The sequence below is a fragment of the Prionailurus viverrinus genome, chromosome A3 (assembly GCF_022837055.1).
Source record: "Prionailurus viverrinus isolate Anna chromosome A3, UM_Priviv_1.0, whole genome shotgun sequence".
In the NCBI taxonomy this organism is placed as follows: domain Eukaryota; kingdom Metazoa; phylum Chordata; class Mammalia; order Carnivora; family Felidae; genus Prionailurus; species Prionailurus viverrinus.
Genome location: NC_062563.1, coordinates 30,292,100 through 30,306,995, shown reverse-complemented (window position 1 = coordinate 30,306,995; position 14,896 = coordinate 30,292,100). Strand labels below are relative to the sequence as shown.

General features: G+C 39.4%; 1 protein-coding gene across 7 annotated transcripts in view; it reads right to left on the bottom strand.

Annotated features, from left to right (window-relative positions):
* ATRN (attractin) overlaps positions 1–14,896 on the bottom strand; it is a 168,261-nt gene that overhangs the window by 45,405 nt on the left and 107,960 nt on the right. For all 7 annotated transcript variants that reach the window (XM_047851704.1, XM_047851706.1, XM_047851707.1 and 4 more), the window contains exons 22-24: positions 13,011–13,105; positions 10,307–10,385; positions 8,049–8,206 (exon numbers count right to left, since the gene is read on the bottom strand). In XM_047851704.1, the coding sequence (XP_047707660.1) occupies positions 8,049–8,206; positions 10,307–10,385; positions 13,011–13,105 (332 nt within the window). The remainder of the gene's footprint in view (positions 1–8,048; positions 8,207–10,306; positions 10,386–13,010; positions 13,106–14,896) is intronic.

Sequence of the window (14,896 nt, the reverse complement as noted above, 5' to 3'; positions counted from 1 at the left end):
GGCTAAGGGGAGGGAGGAACGGGGAGTGACCGCTACTGAGGGTTTCTTTCTGGGGTGATGAAATACTCTAAAATTGATTGAAGGCAAAGTTACATAACTCTGTGAATATACTAAAAACTACTAAAGGGTGCACTTTAAATGGACGAATTGTATAGTATGTGGATTATATCTCAACAAAACTGTTACCAAAAGAAGCATATCTGAGTGAAGTCTCATACATCCTTTGCTTAGTGGAGTAATCCTGTTAGCACCTATAAACATAACTCTGAAGTCCAAATGAATGCCCAGTTCTCAATACAAATTCCGTGTTGCCTTCACTTGTGAACACTAGCCTCTTACATAAACCAGCAGATGAAACACCCAGCACGGAGAAGGCTTTAATATTAGTTCCACATTACAATAACAACCTCTGTTGCAGAGCCAGTAACAAGCCTGAACCCCAGCTTCACTGCCCACCTTCCCAGCTCACACAAAACATCTGCCTGTCCATTCTCTATCCTGAATACCTACCCTCCCAAACTATGGGCATGGCTATGCCAGCTAAGTCCCTCTGTCAAGGACACCCAGGATTGCTTTCAGAAAGCAGAGGCTGAGGGAGGGGCGCTCACCCACAGGAGCAACTGACCAGAAAACATGCACAACTGGCCCCAACACACCCACCACCCTTCTACACACAAGGCCTTTTCAATCTGGGTGTTGTGTTTTGTTTTTTTTTAACTGTGTCTACAAAGATTTTTACAGTTGGTTTCAAATTCCCTCAGTTAGCAGTTACAGGTTTTGATCTGTTCCTAATTACGGAAAAGAATCCTGGGATTGGTACAGAGTGAAGGAACTTGAGTTCAGCATTACAATTTTTAAAGTGCCAATGTTTATATGAATTCTGAGAACTAGATTTCCTCAGTTATTCTGCTTTAAAAAATGAGAATCAAGGACAAAAAGGCTTTGCCTGCACTGAAAGCCATACTAAAATTTAAACGAATGACCTATCCTGCACCATTTAGACACTTCCTTACTCTTTTCCATAAATTAGTCTCTACATTTTTACCGAAACTGGATAATCTCTAAGTGTGCATGGGTGTGTTTAAGAGCTAACCACATCTAGAAAAGCTAAGGCTCTGAGGAAAACAGAGCAGTACAGACACGTACAGCCCCCTTTGTTGAGCACACCGCTGGATCTGTGCAGGAAGAGGCAGGCTGAGCCCCCCACACGGCACACATCCAGGTACAGTCCCAAGTGCACAGAGAACGGGTGTCGTGTGCAGACACCGAGGACGCACAATGCCGCAGCTCTATTTACGCTGCCTGCAAATACTACAGTTAGTTGTACCAAAGAGTAAAAAGACACATTTCCAATAGAACTTACCTGCTCGTTCAAGGAAAGCTTGGCAAACTAAATGGTGAGCACGCCATAGTTTATTTTCGAAAGTGCTCCTGAATACAGCTTTCATAAGTGGATCTTACTCAAGTAAGTGATCCAGCCCAGGTGAAGAACAGAAAATCAGGCAGAAAGTCAACATCTCTTTGACTCTTAAACTTAAAATTAGTACTTTTTAAAAGTAAGTGTGGGGAAGAGATCCCTCTAGAAGGAAATGCTCTAAAACCATTTCAGTGGCTTTCAGAGGGTGGAGCAACAGGGCACTGGGAGGAAAAAAAACTAGAACTCAGCATTGGCAAGAGCACGACTATCTCCAGCACAAGAGCCTGTTTATATGCATGGAGCCCTCTTTCTAAATGGGAAAAATGTCAGCAGCGTAAGATTTTCACTAAGAACCTTAAAAATGTTCATCATTTTTCAGCTATACACAACAGAGCCTAAAGTTCAATCAGAGTCAGAAGTAACAAGGTATGTCAGTATGAAAACAACCTCAACTTAAAACAAGTCAAGAAATAATATTTACTAGACCCCAAATCAAATATTTTATAAATGTATCTGATCTATAATTGGATAGTGTCAGACGTTACCAAAGTGAAATGGTATTGACTAAAGCCTACAGCTCAACCTCTATGGGGTCAAACAACCTAAATCCCTGAATGCCACCTAAAATTCCCATTACCTTGGTGTATTCACTCTGCATAATCCTCTCCCCTTGAGTGCGGGTGGGCCTGACCTAATCAGGTGAACACTTTTAAGAATGTCCTGAGGTCAGTCAGGAAAAGTCAGAAAAAGTTGAAGCTTCAGTAAACAAATCTCTATTTTTGGTCTAAAATTTTTATTTTCAAATGTTATAGAAATGGAATCATACAGTATATAAATTGCTAAGCCTCCCCCCACCTCAGCAAAATTTCCTTGGGATTCATCCAAATTATTGTATCGATAGTTTATTTCTTTTTATTGCTGAGTATTACATATGTATATGTACTACATACATATATATATGATATGCATGTAGCACAGTGTGGCCATTAACCTGCTGAAGAATATTTGGGTAGTTTCTAGTTGGGGCTATTATGAGTAACCCTGCTGAATATTGCTGCACAGGTGCTATAAACATGGGTGTACAGGTGTCTGTGTAATCACCGGTTTTCATTTCTCTGGGATAAATGCCCAGGAACGCAAATGCTGGGTTGTATACTAAGTGCAAGTTTAGTTTTATAAGAAGATGCCAAACCACTTTCTGGAGTGGCTATACCATCTTACTTTCCCACCAGCAATGTATGTGTGATCCAATTTCTTTGTATTCTCTCAAGCATTCGGTGTTCTCACTATTTTGATAGGTATGTGGTGATGTCTCATTGTGGTTTTAATTTGCATTTCTTTAATGGCTTCTGAATCTGCGTATCTCATGTCCTTATTTGCCGTAACGTATAATCTACTTGATGAACTGTCTCTTCATATCTTTTGTTCATTTTTAGAGTACTTCTTTTTTAAAGTGTTGAGTTTTGAGAACTGTTATAGTCTAGATACAAGTGCTTTGTTAGAAATATGATTGCAAAAATTTTCTCCCAGTATGTAGCTTACTGTTTCATCCTCTTGCCAGGGTCTTACTACATAGAGCAAAAGCTTTTGGTCTTGATGTGGTCCAATTTATCAATTTTTTCCTTTATGGGTCATGTTTTTGTTGTCAAATCTAGAAATCTTTTGCCCAGACTTAGGATATAAAGTTCTTCTTCAAGGGGCACCTGAGTGGGTCAGTCGATTAAGCATCCGACTTTGGCTCAGGTCATGATCTTGTGGTTCATGAGTTGGAGCCCCGCGTCGGGGTCTGTGCTGACAGCTCAGAGCCTAGAGCCTGCTTTGGATTCTGTGTCTCTATTTTTTCTCTTCCCGTGCTTAATAACTCCTGGAGATAACACACTGCAGTTGTGCTAGTGGTTACAGTATTTGGAGATAAAATTAATATTTTTTTAATGTTTTTTTTTTGGGGGGGGAAGAGGGAGAGAGAGAGAGAGAGAGAGAGAGAGAGAGAACCCCAGTGCAGAGCCCGACCAGTGCACAGCCCGATGCAGGGCTCTATCTCACAAACAGTGAGATCATAACCTGAGCTGAAATCAAGAGTTGAACACTTAACCGACTGAGCCACCCAAGAGTTCCTAAAATTAATATTTTTGACTAGAAGTATCTAATGATGAGTCCACAGAAATTGAACGTGGACACATCATTAAGATGTAATCAGAAAAGGGGCGCCTGGGTGGCGCAGTCGGTTAAGCGTCCGACTTCAGCCAGGTCACGATCTCGCGGTCCATGAGTTCGAGCCCCGCGTCAGGCTCTGGGCTGATGGCTCAGAGCCTGGAGCCTGTTTCCGATTCTGTGTCTCCCTCTCTCTCTGCCCCTCCCCTGTTCATGCTCTGTCTCTCTCTGTCCCAAAAATAAATAAACGTTAAAAAAAAAATTAAAAAAAAAAAAAAAGATGTAATCAGAAATGACCAGATGACTTCAGTTAACATTTCTGAAATAGCAATCACATTGATTATTTCAAAATCCTTACTCTGTAGGTAAGTGTATTTTAATTTTTTGCCCTTAAATACTTTCATTTATCTTGGGAATGGGCTTTTGAGGGGGAGGGTGCTATCTCTTTAGCTAGCAGAATAGCGTGCCTTTTATCCTCACACATCCTATTTTTGAGGACACAGTAGCCATGCTTCATGGGAGGTCAGAGCTGCGTACAGCAGTCTTGCCCTTTGATATCCTTGGACTCTGTCAAGTGAACCAGAGAAACAGCCCTTTGCAGCATGGCAGAGCCCCCGAAGTTCTGGGATTTACCTCCACTTCAATAATATTGAATGTTTTTTAGCATGAGAATGTGTTATAACATTTGAATTAATTTGGACTACACTTTGGCTTTCGAGGGGAATCATTTCAAATAGACACAGGTACTTTTTATTAACTTCTTATTCTTGCTATCTTAAATTCCTTACTGTGTTTAACGGTACACTTGCCAAAATACTTATGTTAAAAAAAAAAAAAAAGCAGGCTTTTGATTTTTTTGTTTTTTTGTTTTTTTTTTAAACAGCTTCAGATTGAAGCTGAGAGCTACCATAAACAAGTTGAGTGGCAGGCCTGGTATGCTGTGTCTTGTTACATAAAGCTATTGCCAGAATCTCAGTAAATATAACATTTAAAAAATTTGCCTTTGTATATTCATAACAAATAACGACAAGTGAGAATTACATTATGCTCTTCCTGTATCATATTTTACTAAGATTTCACGCTTCATTATCTAGTGCTGAACTGTTTAATAGTAATGTTACATGGAAATGATAGATCATTTTTACTTTATATTTTTATATAATGAGGTAACATGAAATATAATTTGATGTACAATTTTGCCTGTTACAGAGGGTGTGTTAATTATAGTGGCATATGCACAAAACATTTTGACATGACAAGAGGCTGAATAAGTGGCCACTTTACTTAGGAAAAAAAAGGTATGATCTATAGTGAGCTGATTTTGTTTAAGATGTGAGGTTTAGATCAAAGTTCATTTATTTGTTGTTGCCTAATTGTTCCAGCGGTACTTATTTGAAAAGGCTCTCCTTCCTCCACTGAATTAATTGTCTTTGTTTCTTTGTCAAAAATCGTATCGACATATTTATGTGGTTCTGTTTCAGGGTTCTTTATTCTATTCCTTGATCTGTCTATCCCTCCACCAACAACCACAAAGTCTTGATTACTGTAACTAAACAATAAACCTTAACATTATATACAGTGATTCCTCCCACTTTATTCTTCTTTTTCACACTTGTTACAGCTATTGTAGACTCTCTGCCTTTTTGTATAAATTTTAGATTAAGTTTATCTATATTTAACAACAAAAAAAAAGTCTTGCTTTGATATTTAAAACTTTTTAAAATTAGGGTAAAACCTACATAAGATAAAATTTACCATTTTAACCTTTTTTTTTTTTATGCTTATTTATTTATTTTTGAGAGACAGAGCACAAGCAGGGGAGGGGCAGAGACAGAGAGGGAGACACAGAATCCGAAGCAGGCTCCAGGCTCCCAACTGTCAGCACAGAGCCCGATGTGGGGCTTGAACCCACAAACCGTGAAATCGTGACCCGAGCCAAAGTTGGACGCTTAACCAACTGAGCCACCCAGGTACTCCCCATTTTATTTTATTTATTTACTTAATTAAAAAAATTTTTTTTTAATGTTTATTTATTTTTGAGAGAGACAGAGACAGAAGATGAGTGGGTTAGGGGCAGAGAGAGAGGGAGACACAGAATCTGAAGTAGGCTCCAGGCTCCGAACTGTCAGCACAGAGCCCAACGTGGGGCTCAAACTCACGAGCTGTGAGATCATGACCTGAGCCAAAGTCGGACACTCAACCGACTGAGCCACCCAGGCACACCCAGGTGCTCTCCATTTTAAGCATTTTTAAGTGTATGATTCAGTACTCTTTTTTATTTATTTTATTTTATTATGATTTTTTTTAACGTTATTATTGAGAGGCAGAGAGACACAGAGTGTGAGCAGGGGAGGGGTAGAGAGAAGGGGAGACACAGAATCTGAAGTAGGCTCCAGGCTCTGAGCTGTCAGCACAGAGCCCGACACAGGGCTCAAACTCACAAACTGTGAGATCATGACCTGAGCCGAAGGTCGTGGCTTAACCAACTGAGCCACCCAGGCACCCCTGATTCAGTACTCTTAAGCAGAGATGCTGCAAAAATTAGATAAGAGGATAGTGTGAATAACTTTATGTCTATACATCTGAAAAAATTTAAATAAATAATAATTAGAAAAAATTATTTTAAATGACTCAAACAGAAAGGGAAAATCCAAAATATCCTATAACTTTTAAAGAAGCTGAATCAACAGTTTAAAAAAATCTCCACAAATAAAACACCAAGATCTAATGATTTTACAGGAGAGATCTATCAGGTACTCAAGGTTCATAGAATTCTAATCTTATATAATCTCTTCCAGAAAGAAGAAAAAATCAATTTATAATTACTAATGGTTAGTTTAACCTTGATATACACATCTAACAAGGAAAGCAAAAGGAAATTGGACGAATGGTGGTGTCATTCACTGAGAAAAGAGGCCTGGGGTTTGAGGCTGAGGTCATAGGAATGACTATGTGCAAAAGGCAGGAGCTTGCGATTATCCAGGTAGAGATGTCTAGGCAGCCACCAAGAATATTGGTCTGGAGCTCAAGTATAAGCTGGGCTGGAGACAGCACTGAGAATCACCAATACAGAGAATCCCGTAAGTCTTACAGGGGGGATGGAATTACCCCGGGAAACTGTATGGGATGTGACTGATTCGCAGACAACCCCAATATTTAAGGAAGGAGATTCCCTGAAGAGACTGGCCAGAGAATCAGGGAAAGAAAGGACCAGGAAGGCCAGAAAGACAGTGACTCAAACCACTCTGTGACCAAGAGAGCAGTGAGGAGACTGAAGAATTCAGTGACTGGCATCTGCTAAGATAGGACAGTTTCAGGATGCGGTGAGGGAAGGAGGCACTGCTGTGTGGGCTGATGGATGAGTGGATAAGAGGAAGCACAGATAGGGAGCCAACACTATGAGAAGGCTGGCCAAGGAGGGAAGCAGACAGTGTCTAAGAGCAAAGGGAAAAGCCGATTAGAAGATGAGCACATTGGTAGACCACTAGACAGAAAAAGGAAAGTGGTTGGTGAGAAAAAAAACCACAACACAGAACCTATCCTCACATTCCAGGAAGGAGAAGATTGCTCTGTAGTCACAGTCCCAAGGCATGGACACAAAATCACCACAAGTCCTTTTCAAACACATCGTCACTGATCAGTGACCACTTGCTTCTGAGAGTCTGTGAACGGCCACAGACCAGTCCTGTGACCGTGCTTCGATGGCTAAAGGTGAACCAGCCCTTGGAAGTCCACCCAGCCCTGAATTCCACACAGGGGGTAAAAGAGAAAAGTATGGAGGCAAGGCCCTTGAGGACAGCGGCAGATGATAAGAGCAAAAATGAGATCACGGGTCTTGGATAAGAGGGAGTCTACTGGTCACCCAAGAACAGAGAAAACGATCAAGGTTGATAACACTGGTGGCAGCAGCAGGTGACATGCTTTCAGGTCACATACACAAAAAATCTGAGGTGTGGAGCGGCTACACGATCTGTCTAGAAGCAAGCCAGGACGCATCCCCCTGTCCGACTGCAGGGCCTGTGCTCTTACAGGCAACCTTGTGCTGCCACCCAGTGCTATCTTCCTCTAAACTCTGCCTGCATTTGTGGCATCTTTCTGTATGGCACATCCCACACTCTGGCTCTTGCTGGTTAGAAGTGTGTTTATTTCATTTATACCCACCTTCCCCCAGAACCGAAGCTCTATGGGCTTTTACATGGCAAGTGCTCAGCGAAGAAATGAATACAGCTGTAGTTACCAAACGTGTTATGTGCCGAGTTGCTTTCAAGAGCGTGTATCATTTCCCTTCTCAAGTGACTGAAGCCATCCCCACCACACCTTCTTTACGGTGCTCAGGTGTTCACGCTCCTTTGCCACAGAGACTACAAAGGCAAAGCTATACTGTGCACCTCATTTACCTCAAGTTCCAAATTAGTGGATTTAGCCTCCACTGAAGAGATTTCACTATGTCTGCAGGTTGAGACCAAAAAGCACTTCTTACCTGAATTTTGATGGGCCAGGTGAAATTACTGACATAGACGAAGAAAGTGATATTTGGATGGTTGCGAAAATCAAATTTCTCATTAGAGAAGCTATCTTTGTACTCCTTAATGTTGGTTTTTGAAACAACAGGCATCTCTTCTCCAGCCTGGGTTCCAGCTGTCAGGAAGAAAAGAATGAAATACAAGAGCCCCATTTGTTTTTTCTTTTTTTGGACAGAATCTGTCCTCATTAATAATGACAGTTTAGCATTTACTTAACACTATGTTCCAGGAATAGCCTTTAAGAGCACAATCTCCTTTAGTTCTAACAACAACTCTTATTATTCTCATTTATAGATCAGGAAACTGAGGTTCAGAGAAATTTAGTAACTTGGCTCAGGTCACACAGCCAGCAAGAAGCAGAGGTGAGATTTGCAGCAGGAAGGCGGATACACAATACTGTGCCCTTAACCAGAATGCTTTTGCAGGGGTCTCGGAACTCCTCAGCACTGAAACGATCGCATGCAGTTGTGAAAATACAGATATCACTGGAATCCTGCTGACAAGCAATGGCCCTCACTCTGCACGTTAACACTTCAACTGCTTTACGTTTCCCCTTTATACCTGTTTGTCAGTGCTCTTGATCCCCCATATCAGGGACAGAGTCACCTCTCCCTTCCTAACTAGCAGTGACCTCATGTCTCAACAGCAGCAGGGAGAAAGGAGCTCTAGGGAATCACTCCGTCCCTTCTGTTATCAGCTACAACTGTATTCAAATCCCCTCAATCTGGCATAAACTTACCCTCTTCCCAAATAGCCCTTCAATATTCCATATTCTCCCTTAGCCAGGAATTCTAGTATCTACAAAGACTCAAAAAACAGATTTTTTTTTCCCATGTCTGCATTAAATACTGTGACTGGAGCCCAGGTTTTTGGGTCCTCATTAAGAGAATCATTGAAAAGCATTCACATGCTCAGAGATGTTGCCCTTCTCCAAGGCTCTCATAATTCCGACTTTTTCTTAAAAGTGTCTCCTCACCGCAAGTTTCTAAACCTTCTCTGAATTCTATACAATCTTTTAAGATGTGATAAACATGTCTTAAGATAGATAGCATATCTTTTAAGATATGATAAACATAATACATACAAAGGTTACGTTTAGGGGCGCCTGGGTGGCTCAGTCGGTTAAGCGTCCGACTTCAGCTCAGGTCATGATCTCACAGTCTGTGAGTTTGAGCCCCGCGTCAGGCTCTGTGCTGACAGCTCAGAGCCTAGAGCCTGCTTCGGATTCTGTGTCTCCCTCTCTCTCCCCCTCCCCTGCTCATGCTCTGTCTCTCTCTGTCTCAAAAATAAATAAAAACATTAAAAAAAATTAATTTTGCTTCAATCTGATTGGTCGTGTTGTTGTGACCAAAAACAAGTATTGTAAGAGTAATGATAATGACATGCAGTTAACATTGAGTGAAAAATAACCATGTTTCAAGCACTACATTGACTACTTTGTTTATTATGTCATTTCATCCTCACCATGTTCTGCACAGCTAGGTGTTTTAATCATCCCTTGTATACACGAGAAACTGGCTCAGAAAGCTGAATTTGCCTACTCGCACAGTGCAGCATAGTAACAGGCAGAGTTCAAACCCAGATCTGCCAAGCTATGTTCATAAGCACTACATCAGGCCCACCTGTTACTTCTTCAGATTTTCCTTACTGAATCGTAGCAAGGTAAACAGGCTAGCAAACACTATGCTCTGAGAGCTTGATTTAATTCCCAAAGTATATTTCCCCTTACTTACTAAGATCTCATTCTATTTAAAATATTTCCATTTCCTGAAACTCTGAGTCATTTCCATATTGTCCTTGTGAAGCATGGATGGGGAGGTGACGGGAGTGCCGGAGCAGTGGCTACAGCAATGCTATTGAAGCCGGTAGCAGGGCAGGGGTGGTGAGCACGTACTGAGTCTGACACCATGGTAGGCGCTGGCACGTATAACCTAAGTTCATCTACACAGCAGGTATAGGTATAACCTAAGTTCATCTACACAACCTACTTTCTTCTAGGAGGTAAGTATCGTTATCTTCTCTTTACAACTAATAACCCTAAGGTCTAGAGAGGGGTTTGGACACTTGGTTCAAGGTCTCCCAGGTAGTAAGTGGCAAAAGTGGGTTTTAAACCCATCTGTCTTGTCTGTCCCCAGCACCCCCTTTCTCAACAACTACATCACTTTTCTCAATCTGCTACTTCCACTTCAAAGGTCTTCTCTAGGTATGTCTTTACCTGAGAAGCTGGCGGCCCAGGTGATGTTGAGGTTGAAGTTTTTGGAGGCATTGATGAACATGTCCAAATCCCTGTTTTGCTGATGAGAGGTGCGAACAGTTAGAAAATTAATTATAACGGTTTCCAGATTTTGAAAGAAAACAGTAATCAAATTTTATTACTCTCAATTTTCTTAATTACAAAACAGATATTTTACGATGTCTTAAAAGAAACTCACACTTATAAAATATGAGTTAACATTTCTAACCAGTTTTCCCAAATAAATTTCATTTCTCTCCCTTAAAAGTATATATAATTTAATGCTTTATCATATGCCTAACTCTATGAAACAGTATCTTTTAAAAAACCCCTCACCAGAGCACAATGTCTTAAATCATATGGCCTATGTTAGGGGAAGCAGCCTCATAAGGATCATCTAGGTAGTTGGGCTCCAAATGTCGGGAGAGCTCACACCAATACGTAAACACTTAACCAAGTCCCCAGTTTATGTGTATTTATAAATTAAACCTACATACTTCTGAGCCGATAGATTACATATATTGTGAAGTTCTCCAAAATGGAAATGGTTTTTTAAAAAAACATATAAAACTGAAATAAACTAACTTAAAAAAATACTTTGTGTCCATTCGGGATGTGAAAAAACATTTTTCTCTCACTAAAAAAAAATCAAGAGAAATATGACTGAATACTCCTCATTAGCTTTGAAATCCTTTTACCACTTAAAGACAACTATTTGAAGAGCTAGGTTATTTTGATCCTTGATTTTAATGACTGAAAAAGACATCTCTGAGAAATGTGCTGAGCCAATGGGAAGAAGTGCACTGTTGGCTACAATGGGTAAACTGATGCTAATTTTAAGTTTTCACTGAAATTTGACGAATAAATCTCTTTCTTGTGGTCAAAGAATTGTTTCTGCAAGTGAATCAGATGTCGTATTTTTAAATTTTGTAAACGGATCCAATCCTGCTGAAATTCTGTATCTTGCAAGATCAAAAAACAAGTCAGATTGGAAGATTTGTAATGGTCTTTACAGCACAAAATCACAACAATGGAAACGTTTCCAAACAGTCATTTTCAAAATGTGATCTCCAACCCAGAAGTTTCTCTCGCAAAGCAGTTATTTACCTTCTCATTTACTGACATAACCTCATTGTCCTCTTGCAGGGGACAGCTCAAGTGTTTATGTTTATTGGAAGCACACTACTAATAATTACTTCTTTTGGAAAGGATCAATAAACTTGAAATCCTAGTGCTTTTATAAAAGACAGAACATACACTTTGGATAATTCTATTAAATATTTTGTCATAAGATAAACAAGGAACTCCAGAGAGATTAAAAGATTTTCGTAGCTCCTCACCTCATCAAGAAGTATTACGAGGAGTCTTGTTTATTTAAAATAAAATCAACAACATCAATCACATCCTGAAAGACATCCTTCAACCACTTGCTGAGGAATAAGGTATTAAACAAATTTCATGTGTGGTACTTTGGTATAACTTTATCTTAAAACCTTTTTTTTTTTTGTAATACCAGTCACCAGAGCCATTCAAATGATACGACATACAGTGTGTCCACAGAATATTTTCATTAAGGTTACTTATTGTTTTTACTTAAAAAGAAATTCACTCATTGGAATAGATTTTCTCTAGTTCATTTTTCTTTAAATTTACCATTAAAATGGAATATAAAAAATAAATCTTACTTTCATTTCATTATATAATAAACATCCCACACTCTGGATTTTATTCTACTACTAATTTATTTTTTTTTTTAATTTAGTAATGTTAACAATGTTTGTTAACAAAGGAAAATAAATGGGCCTACTGTCATATTATCCTCTGTGTATTATTTGTTATGTTTATTGTGACAGGAATTTTGTGACAGTAAATGGCTTTGTGTATGTTGATGAGAAATAAGAAAGTTTAAAGGAGGTTCCTAAATAATTTATCATCAAGTTTGCTGAAATTTCATTACGTACTGTACTGGCCATTGAATGACTTTATATTTCATTGAAAAAATCATATAGGTGTGCCTTCATGTTCTAAATGCTTCACTTTTAAATGTCGTGCTATGTTGGCTCCCTCTACCCCTAGGTAGTACCCTATGGCAGGCTGTGGTTCATCGTTAATGAAAGAAGATATAAACCCACATTCCAAACCACAGTCTTAATAATTTCAATGATTTCTGGTCAACTTCTTGTTGGACTCGATTGCACCTTCACCAGTTTCGCCTCCTACTGAGGCTAACAACTTATTCTAGGCACAGCAGCGTCACCCCTGCCATCGTCCTCATATCACTGGCATTCATTTCAATCTGCAGTCTCTTCGAGGGTACTTGTTAAGCGTCTGGTCCATTTTAAGAAATAAATCTGGGCCTTGCCATGCGCCCCTCTATCGGGGAGCTCCCCTTGCAGTCTGCTCTCCTTTCCTGTATGGGGATGCAATGGGTTGATGGGCAAACCAAGTATGTGTGGAGTCAGTGTCAGCCTGTGTATCAGATCCTGATAAATCTTAACAACGTCACTCTTGTCTTTGAGATGGAGAGGAGATAAAATGTAGATCCTAACATTTCTTTCCTGCACCTCTAAACAGTCCTGCGTACTCCACTTTGGAGACCATGCTAATGCCGTGCTTCTATCCATAAGGATCAAGAAAAAGAGTCACATGAATTCAAAACAAAGCAAGAAAACTTTTAAAATCTTACTTCATCAGGTGTTGCCACAAAATTGATGGCTGTGTAATAGCGGTCATCTTCCTGGGACAGGCTAAAGGTGAACTGATAGTCAATAAGAAGAGTATCTATAGAAAGAAAGAAATGTATATTCAAAAATTAAAACAAAACACAACAAGTCTTTAGAGATACAGACTGATTTTCTTATAAACATTCAACAGCCAGGAAACACTTTTAGCTCACTTATAACTGGGAACTAGGAAGCTTTTCAAAGGAAATAAAGTCTGTGGGCAGTATTGTTTTATTTGGAATAACCTATCAAACTCTCCTTGTATCATGATCCTGGCTGAGACTTTAGGCTCCAACCTCGCTCACCTACAAATATTCATTATACATCTATTACATGCTAGGTTTTGCTTAAGGATACACAGCTATAAATTAATGATATAAAAGGAATCGAGACTCCATGGAAAAATAGGCTGATTCCAGGTCTGGAGCAAGGAATATGTGCCTTGACTATCTTATTCTAGAAAGCAAGAAAGCATTCAAACACTAAAGTGATGTAGCAAAAGAACATGCCTTTAGAGAGAAACTAACGGCCAAAGATGGTATAATTTTTTTTTTCCTAGTCCAAAAAAGGTGGTTTTATTAAAACACGGGGACAGGACCCATGGGCAGAAAGAGCTAGCTGCCCAAGATGGTAGAATTTAATTCTAAAAAGTCTATTGTACAACTCAACAACCTGATTTAAAAATGAACAGAGGACTTGAATGGATACTTCTCCCAAGAAGATATACAAAATGGCCAGTAAGCACATGAAAAGAAGTTCAACATCATTAATCACTAGGAAAATACAAATCAAAACCACAATGAGATACCACCTCACGCACAGTAAGATGGCTACTACAAAAAAAAAAAAAAAAAAAGAAAAGAAAAGAAAAGAACAAGGGTTGGTGAGGATGTGGAAAAACTGGAAACCTTGTGGGAATGCGAAATGGTGCAGCTAATGTGGAAAACGGTATGGTAGTTTCTCGAAAAATTAAAAGTAGAATTACCAAATGATCCAGCAATTCTACTTCTGAGTACATACCCAAAGAGTTGAAAGTAGGATCTTGAAGTGATATTTGTACACCATGTTCATAGCAGCCAAACAGATCATGGCTATAATTCACAATAGCCAAAAGATGGAAGCAACCCAAAGGTCCATCAACAGTATACATAAAGTGGAAGATTAAAAAGGAAGGAAATTCTGACATACTACAACCTGGAACAATCTTGAAGACACTATGCCAAACGAAATAAGCCAACCACAGAAGACAAATACTGTATGATTCCACTTATATGAGGTGCCTAGAGCAGTCAACATTATAGAAACAGAAAACAGAATGGTGACTGCCAGGAGCCAGAAGAAGAGGGAAACGGAGACTTGTTGTTAAGTTTATTTTTTACTGTTTAAGAAACTGCCAAATGGTTTGCCAGAGTGCCTACACCATTTTATATCCCATAAAGAATGCATGCATGAAGGTTCCAGTTTCCCATAGCACTGCTAAAACTTGGCATTGGGTATTGGCTTTGTTTTCCAAGACAGATACGTTGTAATGTACCAGATTACAAAAAATTCACTGATATGGTTTCGAGTTCCACATTTAACTGATCTTTAAGAAATAACCAGTTGTCTAGTTTTGGTATGATATCAAAGGACAGTATCCATAATTAACTGAAAAGGTAATTAAAATACTCTACTCCTTTCCAACTCTATCTGGTGAGGCCAGGTTTTTCTTAATGTACTTTAACCGAAGAGGTGTATTCAACAGACTGAATGTAGAGCAGAGGTGAACATCCAGTCATCTATTAAGTCACAGTACTGACTTTTGATTCTAGTCATTCTAGGGGTGTGCCTCACTGTGGTTTTAATACAC